We start from the raw sequence: 15,260 nt of genomic DNA, 5'->3' as shown, positions 1-15,260 counted from the left end.
CCGGGTTTGGCCTACAGTGCCCACACCATCGCGGTTGACTCTGAAGTGGCCCAGCAAGCCACTCCGTTGTATCAATCCTCTATAAAGAATACCACACAGACTGCAGCGGTTGAAGAAGGAAGGGCCAGCACCACCATGTCATGGCAGCTAGGAATAAATGGTGACCTTGTCAGCAGCACCCACGTCCTGAGAATGGAAAAAGGCTGTACAATTAGTGGTTGTTCATCAGGTTTTTCTACCCCAATACTATCCATGCTGACACTGCTCAATTGCCAGCAGAGCCATTTCTCTGATACTGTGCCAGCAAACTAGAATAAAAACCAGAAAATCAACTGCGGGGCATTTGGCATCATAAGAAATACACGTCCTGAGCAGTCAGATGATCCCCCACTGTTGTTGTGTATATCAAGTTTTATTTGGGCTGAGCATCCTTTCTGCAGATGATCTCTGCTCTCTCCCACACCAGAAGTTTAATTGCCAACCACTGGTTTTCCTTGGTTCGTCACAAGTGTATTATGGTCTCTGGGTTTCTCGTAAAGTTTATTTGGCACTTGTAGTGTTTTGATAGACAGTGTATGCTGTTTTTCCCCCAATTCACCTTTGCCATAAGTATTTGTGTTCCGTGTTGCTCATCTTTCCTATTGACAGACTTTCACAATACCTCGATTTGCCATGCCATATTATATGACTGGTCCGTTGGTTCTGGTTGTGTGGTCTGTTACCAGGCCATCGATTTCTGAGTCGTTATTAGTTGCCCATTGTATGTCCAGTTTGCTTCCATTTCAAAAAATGTTGAGACATTTAATTTTGCCACTTTCTATCATTTGTGCCCATTGAAATATTAAATTACAAAATTAAAGTGAGACGTCGCTCAGTGTCTTTTAAGCAGATCTTGTATTGTACAACCTGATTGCTTCAAAGTGAGAAAAACATTGTTCGGGTTTTGTTACGTCTTTGCAGGAACATCTTCATTGTTAATCCTATATAAATCACCTCCCACCATTTCTTTGCTGGATTGTGTCCTCATTATTACACAGCTGCTGAAATATCCAGTTCCTCTGAATCTTGTTGGCAGCGCTTCATCAGAAAATCCGAGCGTTGTCGCATCTCTTTTGCATCTCTTGTGTTTTATAATGTCACTTAAGTACACCAACTAATGCAAACAGATCCACAGAAGAGCCTTAAAACTTGGAAATCAGTGCACCCCAGTTACTTCTGTCCAGTCAGTGAGGGTTATGCCCAACACCACCACACAGGCGGGGGCAGCACAATAGACCAGAAAACCACAATATTCCCACAGCAGTAAGCAGTCAGATACTTGCAGAGATGAACTGATCAACTGTCTCCTTTGTAGATACGACGTCTGACGCAACTGAGAACCGAGCGGAAGGTGGGCAGTTCGTTGGCAATGAGGTGTCTGAGCTGCGAGCCTTGAGTTTTCAGAAACCCTTTGAAACACACTGGCTTGACAACAGTAACCCTTCCGATGCTGCAGTAATAAAAGGCAGCACGGTTCGCGATCAAGACTGCACAGAAGGAGTTAAATGGGAGCAAGATGAACTGAATGCCAACAGTCTAGTGACCGTCAAGCAGGCAGGAGACTTCAAAGAGAAGAATTACCAGGACCTTGTGAGCCCCGACAGTTACGACCTCGCCGCAGTAAGAAGAAAGACTTATAATGGTAAAGATGAAGATGCTCTCTTCACTGCCGGAAAAGAGTCGTCCATTGGGAGCTCTGACTTTGGCAGCCATTCCGATTTTGATCTAAATATGGACGAAGTGAACGAAATTGACGTGGAAATAGAAGTATGTATTGAGAAGCTATTCAAATGAACTTGCTTATTAGGTAATTGTAGGAGTGCTGCAATTAGCTTGAGCCCCTTGTTCAAGATGAAAATTGGCATTGGTTCTTCTGTTGGCTGTATTGTGACTCTGTTGCAGGTGTGTGCGCGCGCGCGCACGTGTTTGTGTGTGTGTGTGCGGGCGCGTGTTTGTGTGTGTGTGTGTGTGCGCGAGTGTGCTGGGGGAAAGCTTGGTTGTGCTACCCCTGCCAAGCAAAACTAGGAGGGGATAATCTGTATTAGGAATTGTTTATGGTGGGTTTTCTTTTTATAATACTGCCTGGCTAAATCTTTTCCAACAGAAGAATGCAAGAACCCTAGGTTTGAACAGGTTAAGTCTATTCTCCGCTTCTTCGCTTTGTCTCCATGAGGCACTTAAACTCCAAGAGGGATTGTCCCAGTTTGCAGAACTCTCCTCCTCCCCCCCCCCCCGCCCCCCCACCACCACTCCAAGCCCCCTGCCCGTTAGCTGATATTCATAAATGGCTTGAAGGAAGGGAAGGGGTTATGATCCAAGACATTCCAAGCATTGTAAAGTCAAGTACATGCGGGGAAAATAATAATAATGGCTCAGTTTCCTATTGCAGTCACTTATAGCAGATGCGTTTTACTATGTGACTATAATCGCATAACTCGAAGCTAGTCAGATCTACTAACTATACACAGAACCACACAGTCTGGCATCAACATTTTGTGTTTGAAAATGAGACCTGTGTTGGTGTTGAGCAATGCACCATCCTTGGGCATGCTCAGGCAAATCTGGGGCGCCTGTCCTTCCCCTCGCCTCTCTGTAAGAAGATTACTTGCCACCCAGTATCACCCAGGATGGTGTACTAGCCCCATGCAGAGGAGCCTGGTCTCCAGTCGTCTTAGAAACATAGAAAATAGGTGCAGGAGTAGGCCATTGGGCCCTTTGAGCCTGCACCACCATTCAATGAGTTCATGGCTGAACATGCAACTTCAGTACCCCATTCCTGCTTTCTCGCCATAACCCTTGATCCCCCGAGTAGTAAGGACTACATCTAACTTCTTTTTGAATATATTTAGTGAATTGGCCTCAACAACTTTCTGTGGTAGAGAATTCCACAGGTTCACCACTCTCTGGGTGAAGAAGTTTCTCCTCATCTCAGTCCTAAATGGCTTACCCCTTATCCTTAGACTGTGACCCCTGGTTCTGGACTTCCCCAACATTAATAAGAACATAAGAATTAGGAACAGGAGTAGGCCATCTAGCCCCTCGAGCCTGCTCCGCCACTCAACAAGATCACGGTTGATCTGGCCGTGGACTCAGCTCCACTTACCCGCCCGCTCCCCATAACCCTTAATTCCCTTATTGGTTAAAAATCTATCTATCTGTGATTTGAATATATTCCATGAGCTAGCCTCAACTGCTTCCTTGGGCAAAGAATTCCACAGATTCACAACCCTCTGGGAGAAGAAATTCCTTCTCAACTCGGTTTTAAATTGGCTCCCCCGTATTTTGAGACTGTGCCCCCCTAGTTCTAATCTCCCCGACCAGTGGAAACAACCTCTCTGCCTCTATCCTGTCTATCCCCTTCATTATTTTAAATGTTTCTATAAGATCACCCCTCATCCTTCTGAACTCCAACGAGTAAAGACCCAGTCTACTCAATCTATCATCATAAGGTAACCCCCTCATCTCCGGAATCAGCCTAGTGAATCGTCTTTGTACCCCTTCCAAAGCTAGTATATCCTTCCTTAAGTAAGGTGACCAAAACTGCACGCAGTACTCCAGGTGCGGTCTCACCAATACCCTGTACAGTTGCAGCAGGACCTCCCTGCTTTTGTACTCCATCCCTCTCGCAATGAAGGCCAACATTCCATTCACCTACCTGATTACCTGCTGTACCTGCAAACTAACTTTTTGGGATTCATGCACAAGGACCCCCAGGTACCTCTGCACCGCAGCATGTTGTAATTTTTCCCCATTCAAATAATATCCCCTTTTACTGTTTTTTTTTCCCAAGGTGGATGACCTCACATTTTCCGACATTGTATTCCATCTGCCAAACCTTAGCCCATTCGCTTAACCTATCTAAATCTCTTTGCAGCCTCTCTGTGTCCTCTACACAACCCGCTTTCCCACTAATCTTTGTGTCATCTGCAAATTTTGTTGCACTACATTCTGTCCCCTCTTCCAGGTCATCTATGTATATTGTAAACACTTGTGGTCCCAGCACTAACCACTGATTTCCAACCCGAAAAGGACCCATTTATCCCGACTCTCTGCTTTCTGTTAGCCAGCCAATTCTCGATCCATGCGTTCTCTGACTCCGCATACCTTTATCTTCTGCAGTAACCTTTTGTGTGGCACCTTATCGAATGCCTTTTGGAAATCTAAATACACCACATCCATCGGTACACCTCTATCCACCATGCTCGTTATATCCTCAAAGAATTCCAGTAAATTAGTTACACATGATTTCCCCTTCATGAATCCATGTTGCGTCTGCTTGATTGCACTATTCCTATCTAGATGTCCCGCTATTTCTTCCTTAATGATAGCTTCAAGCATTTTCCCCACTACAGATGTTAAACTAACCGGCCTATAGTTACCTGCCTTTTGTCTGCCCCCTTTTTTAAACAGGCGTACATTAGCTGCTTTCCAATCAGATGGTACCTCCCCAGAGTCCAGAGAATTTTGGTAGATTATAACGAATGCATCTGTTATAACTTCCGCCATCTCTTTTAATACCCTGGGATGCATTTCATCAGGACCAGGGGACTTGTCTACCTTGAGTCCCATTAGCCTGTCCAGCACTACCCCCCAAGTGATCGTGATTGTCTCAAGGTCCTCCCTTCCCACATTCCCGTGACCAGCAATTTTTGGCATGGTTTTTGTGTCTTCCACTGTGAAGACCGAAGCAAAATAATTGTTTAAGGTCTCAGCCATTTCTACATTTCTCATTATTAAATCCCCTTTCTCATCTTCTAAGGGACCAACATTTACTTTTGTCACACTTTTCCGTTTTACTATCTGTTTTTATATTTTGCGCAAGTTTACATTCGTAATCTATCTTCCCCTTCTTTATTGCTATCTTAGTCATTCTTTGCTATCGTTTTAAATTTTCCCAATCTTCTAGTTTCCCACTAACCTTGGCCACCTTATACGCATTGATTTTTAATTTGATACTCTCCTTTATTTCCTTGGTTATCCACGGCTGGTTATCCCTTCTCTTACCGCCCTTTTTCACTGGAATATATTTTTGTTGAGCACTATGAAAGAGCTCCTTAAAAGTCCTCCACTGTTCCTCAATTGTGCCACCGTTTAGTTTGTGTTCCCAGTCTATTTTAGCCAACTCTGCCCTCATCCCACTGTAGTCCCCTTTGTTTAAGCATAGTACGCTCGTTTGAGACACTACTTCCTCACCCTCAATCTGTATTACAAATTCAACCATTCTGTGATCACTCATTCCGAGAGAATCTTTTACTAGGAGATCGTTTATTATTCCTGTCTCATTACACAGGACCAGATCTAAGATAGCTTTCTCCCTTGTAGGTTCTGTAACATACTGTAATAAGAAACAATCCCGTATGCATTCTATGAATTCCTCCTCAAGGCTACCCTGTGCGATTTGATTTGATCAATCGATATGTAGGTTAAAATCCCCCATGATTACTGCCATTCCTTTTTCACATGCCTCCATTATTCCCTTGATTATTGTCCGCCCCACCGTGAAGTTATTATTTGGGGGCCTATAAACTACGCCCACCAGTGGGTGGAGATCTCTAATCTCCACCCACAATGATTCAACATTTTGTTCATTAGAGCCAATATCATCTCTCACAACTGCCCTGATATCATCCTTTATTAACAGAGCTACCCCATCCTTTCCCTTCTTGTCTATCTTTCCGAATTGTCAGATACCCCTGTATGTTTAATTCCCAGTCTTGGCCACCCTGCAACCAAGTTTCTGTAATGGCCACCAAATCATACCCATTTGTAATGATTTGTGCTGTCAACTCATTTACTTTATTTCGAATGCTGCGTGCGTTTAGGTAGAGTGTTTTAATACTAGTTTTTAAACCATGATTTTTAGTTTTGACCCCTCCTGCAGCCCCTTTATATTCATACATATTGTCCCTTCCTATCACCTTGTGGTTTACACTTACCCCAGTGCTACTCTGCTCTGTTGCCTCCTGCCTTTTGCATTCTTTCTTGGGGTTCTGTTCATCTGAGCTCTCACCCACTCTAACTAGCTCAGAGCCCTCTCCTGGATTCCCATCCCCTGCCAAGCTAGTTTAAAGCCCTCCCAACCGTACTATCAAAACCACCCGCGAGAACATTGGTCCCGCCTCTGTTGAGGTGTAACCTGTCCGACTTGTACAGGTCTCACCTTCCCCAGAAGCGGTCCCAATTGTTCAGGAAACTAAAGCCCTCCCTCCTACACCAACGGGAGAGTGGAGAGCACCAGCTCCAACTGTCACAGGACGAGAGAGTGGAGAGCACCAGTTCCTACTGTCACAGGACGAGAGAGTGGAGAGCACCAGCTCGCACTGTCACAGGACGAGAGAGTGGAGAGCACCAGCTCCCACTGTCACAGGAGAGAGAGTGGAGAGCACCAGTTCTCACTGTCACAGGAAAGAGAGTGGAGAGCACCAGTTCCCACTGTCACAGGACAGAGAGTCTTGCATCCCCTTGCCACTGAACCAAGATCCCGTGTGGTTGCTGGTGTGCAACGGCCAACGCATGTTAAAAGAATTCACGCACGGGCATCTTACACCCTTTAAAATGAAGTTCGGGACCTGGCTCATCGGTCCCCTGCGAACTCATTTTAGTGTGGAAGCAAGTCATCCTCGACTCTGAGGGACTACCCGAGAAGAAGAGAAGATCACCCAGGATGGCAAAGCTGAAGTCAGGAACTCGCTATGCAGGGAATCGCTGGTGTAAACGCAAGCGTTCCACTCTATGATGTACAACACTGCACTGCCCCACATGACTCTTGTATATTTATGACAGGACAGAATGTTTTAAGCTCGGAGTCTCGATAAATTCTTCAGCAATTCGTGTATAATTGAGTATAGTGGTCACCCATCACATTTAGTACCGCCTGCTTTCCTCTTGTGTGTTACGAGGATAATTAATGGTAAGCTTTACCAATTCCTCGTTAGTAATTACTATTTAATAAAAACAGACCAAGCAACCCACTGAATCTTGTTCCTTTAAAAACATTCTGAAAGCCCTTAATGTTTTCATCTCTACTACTGCCAGATTATTAAATACCTTTGAAGAACTTCTTCCTAATATTTATAAACGTTTGCATGATTGAAGTAGAGTTTGAGGAGACTTCTGAAATGATGCCCCCTAGTTCTAGATTCCCCCATGAGGGGAAACATCCTCTCTGCATCTACCTTGTCGAGCCCCCTCAGAATCTTACATGTTTCAATAAACTCCAATGGGTACAAACCCAACCCCTCATTAGTCAACCCCTTCATCCCAGGAATTAATCTAGTGAACCTTCTCTGAACTGCCTTCAATGCAAGTATTATCCCTCCTTAAATATGGAGCTTTGAAATATAATTAGAGAAACTTCAGCTCTAAATGACTTAGTAATCCAATCTAATTTGCTAGTTTTTCCTGTGCACATCCAAGTATTTTTTAAATGTGATGAGTTAGATGTGGCCCTTATGGCTAAAAGGATCAAGGGGTATGGAGAGAAAGCACGACTGGGGTACTGAAGTTGCATGATCAGCCATGATCATATTGAATGGTGGTGCAGGCTCGAAGAGTCGAATGGCCTACTCCTGCACCTATTTTCTATGTTTCTGCCTCTACCACGCTTTCATGCAGTGGTGGGGTCTGGAACTTACTGCGTGAAAGAGTGGTAGAGGCAGAAACACACAGCACATTGAAAAAGTACTTGGATATGCACTTGAAATGTAACCTGCAGGGCTACGGACCAAGAGCTGGAAAGTGGGATTAGGCTGGACAGCTCTTTCAACTGGCACAGACACGATGGGCCGAAAGGCCTCCTTCTATGTCGTCAATTTCTATGATTCTATGAAAATGATACTGATAGCAGCGCCTCCATGACTCTCTGCATCTGTCCAGCGAGATCCTGAGCCATCCAGGAATAGGACAAGCCCAGGTTTGATCCCTGGCTCCTACTGATGTGGCTCACATGTTAAGGACGTTACAGGTGCTACAGTTGGCGTCACAGCCTCTCTGGGTCAGGGAGATCGGGCAGGGTTCCTGCCCCTGATAACGGCCCTGCAACTCCTGCTCGGAGGGGGGCGGGGGGGGTGGGGGGATGCATGTAGATGAACAGGCTTGTCTGAGACAGCCACCATCGTCAAGTGCCGTAACATACAAGGCTACGGACCAAGAGCTGGAAAGTGGGATTAGGCTGGATAGCTCTTTTTCAGCCAGCATGGACCCGATGGGCTCCTTCTATGCCTTAGATTTCTATGAACGTTTGCATGGTTGGAGCTTCGAAAGGACTTTTTTTTAAGCTTTGTTGCTTAATTAATTTGCTGAATCAATCCTAAACCTGAACACCGATATATTAGTATCAATAGCTTGTGAGATATGTAAACTAACGGGGACGCTGATTGTGCCCACCTACGTAGTCCTTGTAAGCTTGGGCTCACCTGCTGTAGATTGACAAAAAGGAAATTCAAATTGGATCTTGGAAACAAAAGTCTTTTCTCTGAGTGATTAACTGTTGATGCTTAGCTGGGTGAAGTGGATTATTAGTGCACTGACCCCGATGGGGCAAATGGCCTTTTCTCATCCGTGACTTTTTCTTGTGTTCATACTAACCCATACAGACTCATTCAGAGAGCGAATATGTCGACATCGAGATGGAAGATGGTGAAGTAGATGATGGAAACTCATCAGCTGAGAAATTATGTGCACCTCCCAGGTCAGGAACAGATTACTTCAACAAATTGTCATTTTGCATTCTAAAGAATGTTTTGTAATCAAGTTTATGCATTTCCTGCTCATCATCATCATCATAGACAGTCCCTCGGAATCGAGGAAGACTTGCTTCCACTCTTAACATGAGTTCTTAGATGGCTGAACAGTCCAATACGAGAACCATAGTCCCTGTCACAGGTGGGACCAGTCGTTGAGGGAAGGGGTGGGTGGGACAGATTTGCCACACGCTCTTTCCGCAGCCTTCACTTGATTTCTGCATGCTCTCGGCGATGAGACTCGAGGTGCTCAGCACCCTCCCGGGATGCACTTCCTCCACTTACGGCGGTCTTTGGCCAGGGACTCCCAGGTGTCGGTGGGAATGTTGCACTTTATCAGGGAGGCTTTGAGGGTGTCCTTGTAACGCTTGCCCACCTTTGGCTCGTTTGCCGTGAAGGAGTTCCAAGTAGAACGCTTGCTTTGGGAGTCTCGTGTCTGGCATGCGAACAGTGTGGCCTGCCCAGCGCCATGGTGGTCAGTGCTTCCTACCCAGAGCCATGGTGACTGTCTCTTTATCTCTTGCCTGTGCCAGTGAGCAGGCACCGATTCTCTGCTGAACCCCTCGCCGTAGGGGTTGAGGTGGGAAGTTACAGAAGGAGATAAAGGCTGCACAACCACATTTTGCCACACTAGTGCAGCATCACTATCTCTCCCTCTCTTAAATGTTATTAAAATGCTTATTTGTTGCCTGACTTTGCTAGTTTTGAAAGAGCACTTAAAATTTGTAGTTAGCAGCCGTTGGCATTTTATGATGATGACACGGTGCGATCTTACTGTGGCCGGATCTCTCGTGTGCTTTGTAGTTTCTTTAAAGTATTAAATCATACCACTAACATTCGGTGGAATATAAACTTCTCCCCTATTGCGACTTTCCTTCCAATCTCCCAGGGCCGTGCAGCTCTTGCAACTGGGGCAGCTACTCGGCTTCCAACTTCTGGAGCCGACCATGAGGAGATGTGGGGAGCACCCCATTGACAACTTTTGCTGATTTTTCCCTCCATGTAGAAAATGCAATCTCTACTTTGCTTCTCCCGATTATGGCATGAAGGGGAATGAGAACGTAGGCATCGAATCACTTGGCTTAATAGGTTCCTCTTTTCCACCCACCCCCCCCCCCCCCCCCCCCGGAGATGCTGACTCTTGCTAAGCTTTGGTTCCACAGATGGTGGTTTTCCATTATCATACCCAAATTGCTATTTGGCAGCTCCGAGCCCAGATACGGCTTGCAAGTGGTCTATTCGTCCATCATCATCATAGGCGGTCTCTCGAACGAGGATGACTTGCTTCCACATGAGTTCACAGATGGTTCAATGAAGGACCTGATATTCCAGTCCTGAACTCCAATTGAAGGGGTGGAAGATGCCTGTGCGTGGATTTTTTTTTTTAAACGGGTGGTGACCGTTGTACACCAGCTACCACATTGGCTTGACAGAGCTAGGCATTTGACAAGGTGCCACATAAAAGGTTACTGGACCAAGATAACATTTCACGGCGTTGGGGATCATATATTAGCATGGATAGAGGATTGGCTAATGAACAGAAAACAAAAGAATAGGGATAAATGGTTCATTCTCAGGTTGGCAATCAGTAACCAGTGGGGTGCTACAGGGATCAGTGCTGGGACCCCAACTATTTACAATCTATATTAACGATTTGGAGGAAGGGACTGAGTGTAACGTGGCCAAGTTTGCCGACGATACAAAGATGGGAGAAAAAGCTATGTGTGAGGAGGACACACAAAATCTGCAAAAGGACATAGACAGGCTAAGTGAGTAGGCAAAAATTTGGCAGATGGAGTACAATGTTGGAAAGTGTGAAGTCATGCACTTTTTCAGAAAAAAAATCAGAGCAAGTTATTATTTAAATGGAGAAAGATTGCAAAGTGCTGCAGTACAGCAGGACCTGGGGGTACTTGTGCATGAAACACAAAAGGTTAGTATGCAGGTACATCAAATGATCAGGAAGGCCAATGGAATCTTGGCCTTTATTGCAAAGGGGATGGAGTATAAAAGCAGGGAAGTTTTACTACAGGTATATAAGGTATTGGTGAGGCCACACCTGGAATACTGCGTGCAGTTTTGGTTTCCATATTTACGAAAGGATCTACTTGCTTTGGAGGCATTTCAGAAAAGGTTCACAAGGATGATTCCAGAGATGAGGGGGTTGACTTATGAGGAAAGGTTGAGTAGATTGAGCCTCTACTCATTGGAATTCAGAAGAATGAGAGATGATCTTATCGAAACGTATAAGATTATGCGGGGGCTTGACAAGGTGGATGCAGAGAGGATGTTTACACTGATAGGGGAGATTCGAACTCTAGGGCATAATCTTAGAATAAGGAGCCGCCCATTTAAAACTGAGATGAGGACAAATTTCTTCTCAGGGTTGTGGATCTGTGGAATTCGCTGCCTTAGAGAGCTGTGGAAGCTGGGACATTGACTCAATTTAAGACAGAAATAGATAGTTTCTTAAACAATAAGGGGTTATGGGGAGCGGGCAGGGAAGTGGACCTGAGTCCATGATCGGATCAGCCATGATCGTATTAAATGGCGGAACAGGCTCGAGGGGCCTTATGGCCTACCCCTGCTCCTATTTCTTGTGTTTATCCAGTGGCAAGGGTAAACCAGGATGAATGAAGATTTTTTTTAAACTATTCATCCAAGGCAGGTAACGTGGGCCGAATCATGTCTTCGCCTGCCATTCACATGGGTGGGGTCAAGGGACAGCAAAACTGAGGCAGTATTTTTTTTTTCTTCTTGCCCCAAACCAGGTGTGTTGAGGCAAACTGTTGCGAGCTGAACTAGCTAACTGCACATACCGAAAACTGGACTTTGAACCTTTTGGGATCTCGGGCCTGTATGGTTTACTACAGCAACAAATGCATTAATTTTTGCAAAAACTGACTTCCACCTGTTGTCTCCTGTCTCGTAATAATTGTCTCATTTTTTTAGGTGGCATTTTCACAATTATTCTCAATCTCGGAAGTTTTCACTCAAGAGAAAGGTAAGCCCTGATGTGCAGCATTGATTTAATGCGAGATGTGTATATTCTGATAGAGTAAGCTTTCTATTATAAAATGTGGCTTTAGAAGCAGAACTATAGAATCATAGAAATGTTAGAGCTTTAAAACAGGCTACATGGCTCATCAAGTCTCTGCTGTGGATTCTCTCCAGATCGTCTAATCCCAATTTCCTGCCTGCTCCCTGAGCCCTTGAATATTATTTTTCTGCAATGATTTATTGCAGAAAATTCCTCATTCTATAACTACCCAATGTGTAAAGGAGTTTTTTCCAACCTACCGATTTTTTTTTTTTAAAGTGAGTTTGTGCCCTCCTATTGTCTCACCGCTCATTGCAAATTATCTGTTGCTATTTGCTTTATAACCCCATAATATCAAGCACATCTATCGGGGCACCCATTAACTTATGTAAACATCTTCAAGATCTTGGAGTCCAACCACACCATATTGGATCTGATGGCTAATTCTTCTAAAGACGCTTCCTTTTTTGGGTTGGTCTTGTCTGATAGACCCAGCAGCCCCCTAATGTGCCCTGTACCTGGTAAGTTTGTGGTTTTGGTGCCATTAGCCTAGTCTCATCAGCCTTTAAATAGTGTTAGAATCCCAGAACCCACTACAACAAAAGGCTTGCCAGATTGTCCTGTAATCCCTTCATTTCGAAAGTAGGGCAGATCCAAGATAATTTATAAAAAGAAAGACTTGCATTTATATAGCACCTCTCACGACCACCAGATGCCTCAAAGCGCTTTACAGCCAATGAAGTACTTTTGAAGTGTAGTCACTGTTGTAATGTAGGAAATGCGGCAGCCAATTTACGCACGGCAAGCTCCCACAAACAGCAAAAGTAATACAGACCAGATAATCTGTTTTTGTTATGTTGGTTGAGGGATAAATATTGGCAGGACACCGGGGGAGAACTGCCATGTTCTATTTCGAAATAATATCATGAGATCTTTTACATCCATCCGAGAAGACAGGCGGGATCCTGGTTAACATCTCATCCGAAAGCCGGCACCTCCGACAGTGCAGCGCTCCCTCAGTACTGCACTGGAGTGCCAGCCTAGATTTTACGTGCTCAAATCCCTGGAGTGGGACTTGAACCCACAACCTTCTGACTCACAGGCGAGGGTGCTACCCACTGAGCCACAGCTGACACTCTTATAAGAACATAAGAAACAGGAGCAGGAGTAGGCCATAAGGCCCCTCGAGCCTGCTCCGCCATTTAATACGATCATGGCTGATCTGATCATGGACTCAGCTCCACTTCCCCGCCCGCTCCCCATAACCCCTCATCGCCCCCATCGCTCAAGGAACTGTCTATTTCGGTCTTAAATAAATTTATGTCCCAGCTTCCACAGCTCTCTGAGGCAGAGAATTCCACAGATTTATAAGCCTCTGTGAGAAGAAATTTCTCCTCATCTCAGTTCTAAAAGGGCAGCCTCTTATTCTAAGATCATGCCCTCTAGTTCTAGTCTCCCCCCTCAGTGGAAACATCCTCTCTGCATCCACCTTGTCAAGCCCCCTCATAATCTTATACGTTTCTATAAGATCACCTCTCATTCTTCTGAATTGCAATGAGTAGAGGCCCAACCTCCTCAACCTTTCTTCATAAGCCAACCCCCTCATCCCCGGGATCAACCTAGTGAACCTTCTCTGAACTGCCTCCAAAGCAAGTATGGGACATATTGAACTCGGGGCTTAAACCAATACTTCACTCTGTACTTTATATTTTTGTCGGTGCGCTTGTTTTACTTTCTCTCAGTTATTGATAGCTATATTTCTGTCGTCTTCCATACCAGAAAAAGTTTACTCTTTCCAGTTACCACTTTCCTGTTGGAAGCAGTGGCGGCCAGCTCCTACAGCCATAGGCTTGCATGTCAACCCAACAAATAATCTTTTTATTTTAAAGAACTACAGTATATCCGAGCTGAGGAGGAGTAGAAAGAATCCACTGTTGCATACCATAAGAGAACGAGAGTGGCGCAAACTGATGCAGAAACGCTTCAACGAGTTGAGGGAACTGCTGTTTGAAGATGAGCGGGTTTCTAAACGTGCCATCCTTGATGAGGTTTGTTAAAGAATTTCCCTACTGATTTGTTTCTCTTATTTGCTGAGAATCTTCCCAACATTTTTTACTATTTCCTTCGAGGACACATTCAACTCCCCCTAAATTAATATCAGAAATTCTGGAATACAAAATGGACACTCGGCCCACCAAGCTCACTCCTTGCACAGATCATGTGCAATGTGCCCCATCACAGAATCTGCCCCGCCTATTTAAACTTCCGAAGGAAGGTTCTGCATAAATTGTCACTGATCCCCAAAGGTAATGGAGTGAAGCACCAGTTTTTGTATCCATCTGTTTCCAGACCGACTACCGTTCACAAACAGTCCCCATCCCAGTCTTTCCCCCTTTCTTCCCTAAGCCCAACAACATAGCAGCCATCATGTCTCCTGAAGTATTTACTGTTGTACAATATGTACCATGATCGTACAACGTGTGCATTTGCTGCCATTACCGCTTTTGAAGATGATGGTTGATGCTAGTGTGTGTTTTCATAGGGGACTGTCTACCTTCCAGCACTCCACCAAGAACAGTTTTTCATGTACAAGCATGGATATCAACAGGCTACTTGACTTGGAGATGGGGTGAGAGAGGGAGAGACCATAGTGCTGAGATAGAAGCGTCGCCCTCCGATATTTACCCTGGTACTTCCAGCAGGAATTACTAGCTCACTCTGAGGAGTACGAACCCTGGATTGTGCAGTATGGAGGGATTTTTCTTTACTCTCCCATAGGCCAGAAATACTGAAGCTGATTGTCGTTCCTTCACCAGCGTCCTTGATGTATACAGAACTTAAAAGCCAATATTTCATTTTCGGACCATCTGTCCATTTTCTCCCCCCTCTCCTTCCCCCTGCCCCAGCTCTCTGTTGGGTTTGCTGCCTTGTGGTAGAGTACAATGCCATGAGGAGCGAGCAACTTTTCATACCTCGCCTAAGAGATTGTTATTCCTCTACAAGCCTCACCAGTGCAGATTGCTTGATCCTGGCCAGCATATAGTTTATCCATTCCTCCCCAACCTCCCATCTGGAAATACTTAGCCTGGTTAATTGAAAACCAAAATACTGTGGTTGCTGGAAATCTGAAACAAAAACAGGAAATGCTGGAAATACTCAGCAGGCCGGGCAGCATGTGTGGAGAGAGAAACCAAGTTAACGTTTGTGGTCGGTGACCCTTCGTCAATATGTATACAGTATAATTCTTACATAGGTCCATAAAAAAATGAAAGAAGTACATAGGGCAAATCTGCTTTGAATTAGGATTGTTGTCTTGTTTAGCTCTTCAAAACAATGTTCGTTTTAAAATGTAATCGTCTCAAATGTTTCAAATTACTTCTTTTGCCCAAATTATGAAACATTAGCAGCATGTTGGCTGAAGCGAGTCACTGGCTGTGTAC

General features: G+C 44.9%; 1 protein-coding gene across 7 annotated transcripts in view; it reads left to right on the top strand.

Moving 5' to 3' along the window:
- LOC139239214 (uncharacterized) overlaps positions 1 to 15,260 on the top strand; it is a 92,206-nt gene that overhangs the window by 59,640 nt on the left and 17,306 nt on the right. For all 7 annotated transcript variants that reach the window (XM_070867885.1, XM_070867882.1, XM_070867887.1 and 4 more), the window contains 4 exons: positions 1,355 to 1,806; positions 8,634 to 8,728; positions 11,733 to 11,784; positions 13,710 to 13,868. In XM_070867885.1, coding sequence (XP_070723986.1) covers positions 1,355 to 1,806; positions 8,634 to 8,728; positions 11,733 to 11,784; positions 13,710 to 13,868 — 758 coding nt within the window. The remainder of the gene's footprint in view (positions 1 to 1,354; positions 1,807 to 8,633; positions 8,729 to 11,732; positions 11,785 to 13,709; positions 13,869 to 15,260) is intronic.

Source organism: Pristiophorus japonicus, chromosome 26, assembly GCF_044704955.1.
Source record: "Pristiophorus japonicus isolate sPriJap1 chromosome 26, sPriJap1.hap1, whole genome shotgun sequence".
NCBI lineage: Eukaryota > Metazoa > Chordata > Chondrichthyes > Pristiophoridae > Pristiophorus > Pristiophorus japonicus.
This window is presented reverse-complemented; position numbering and strand designations above follow the sequence as displayed.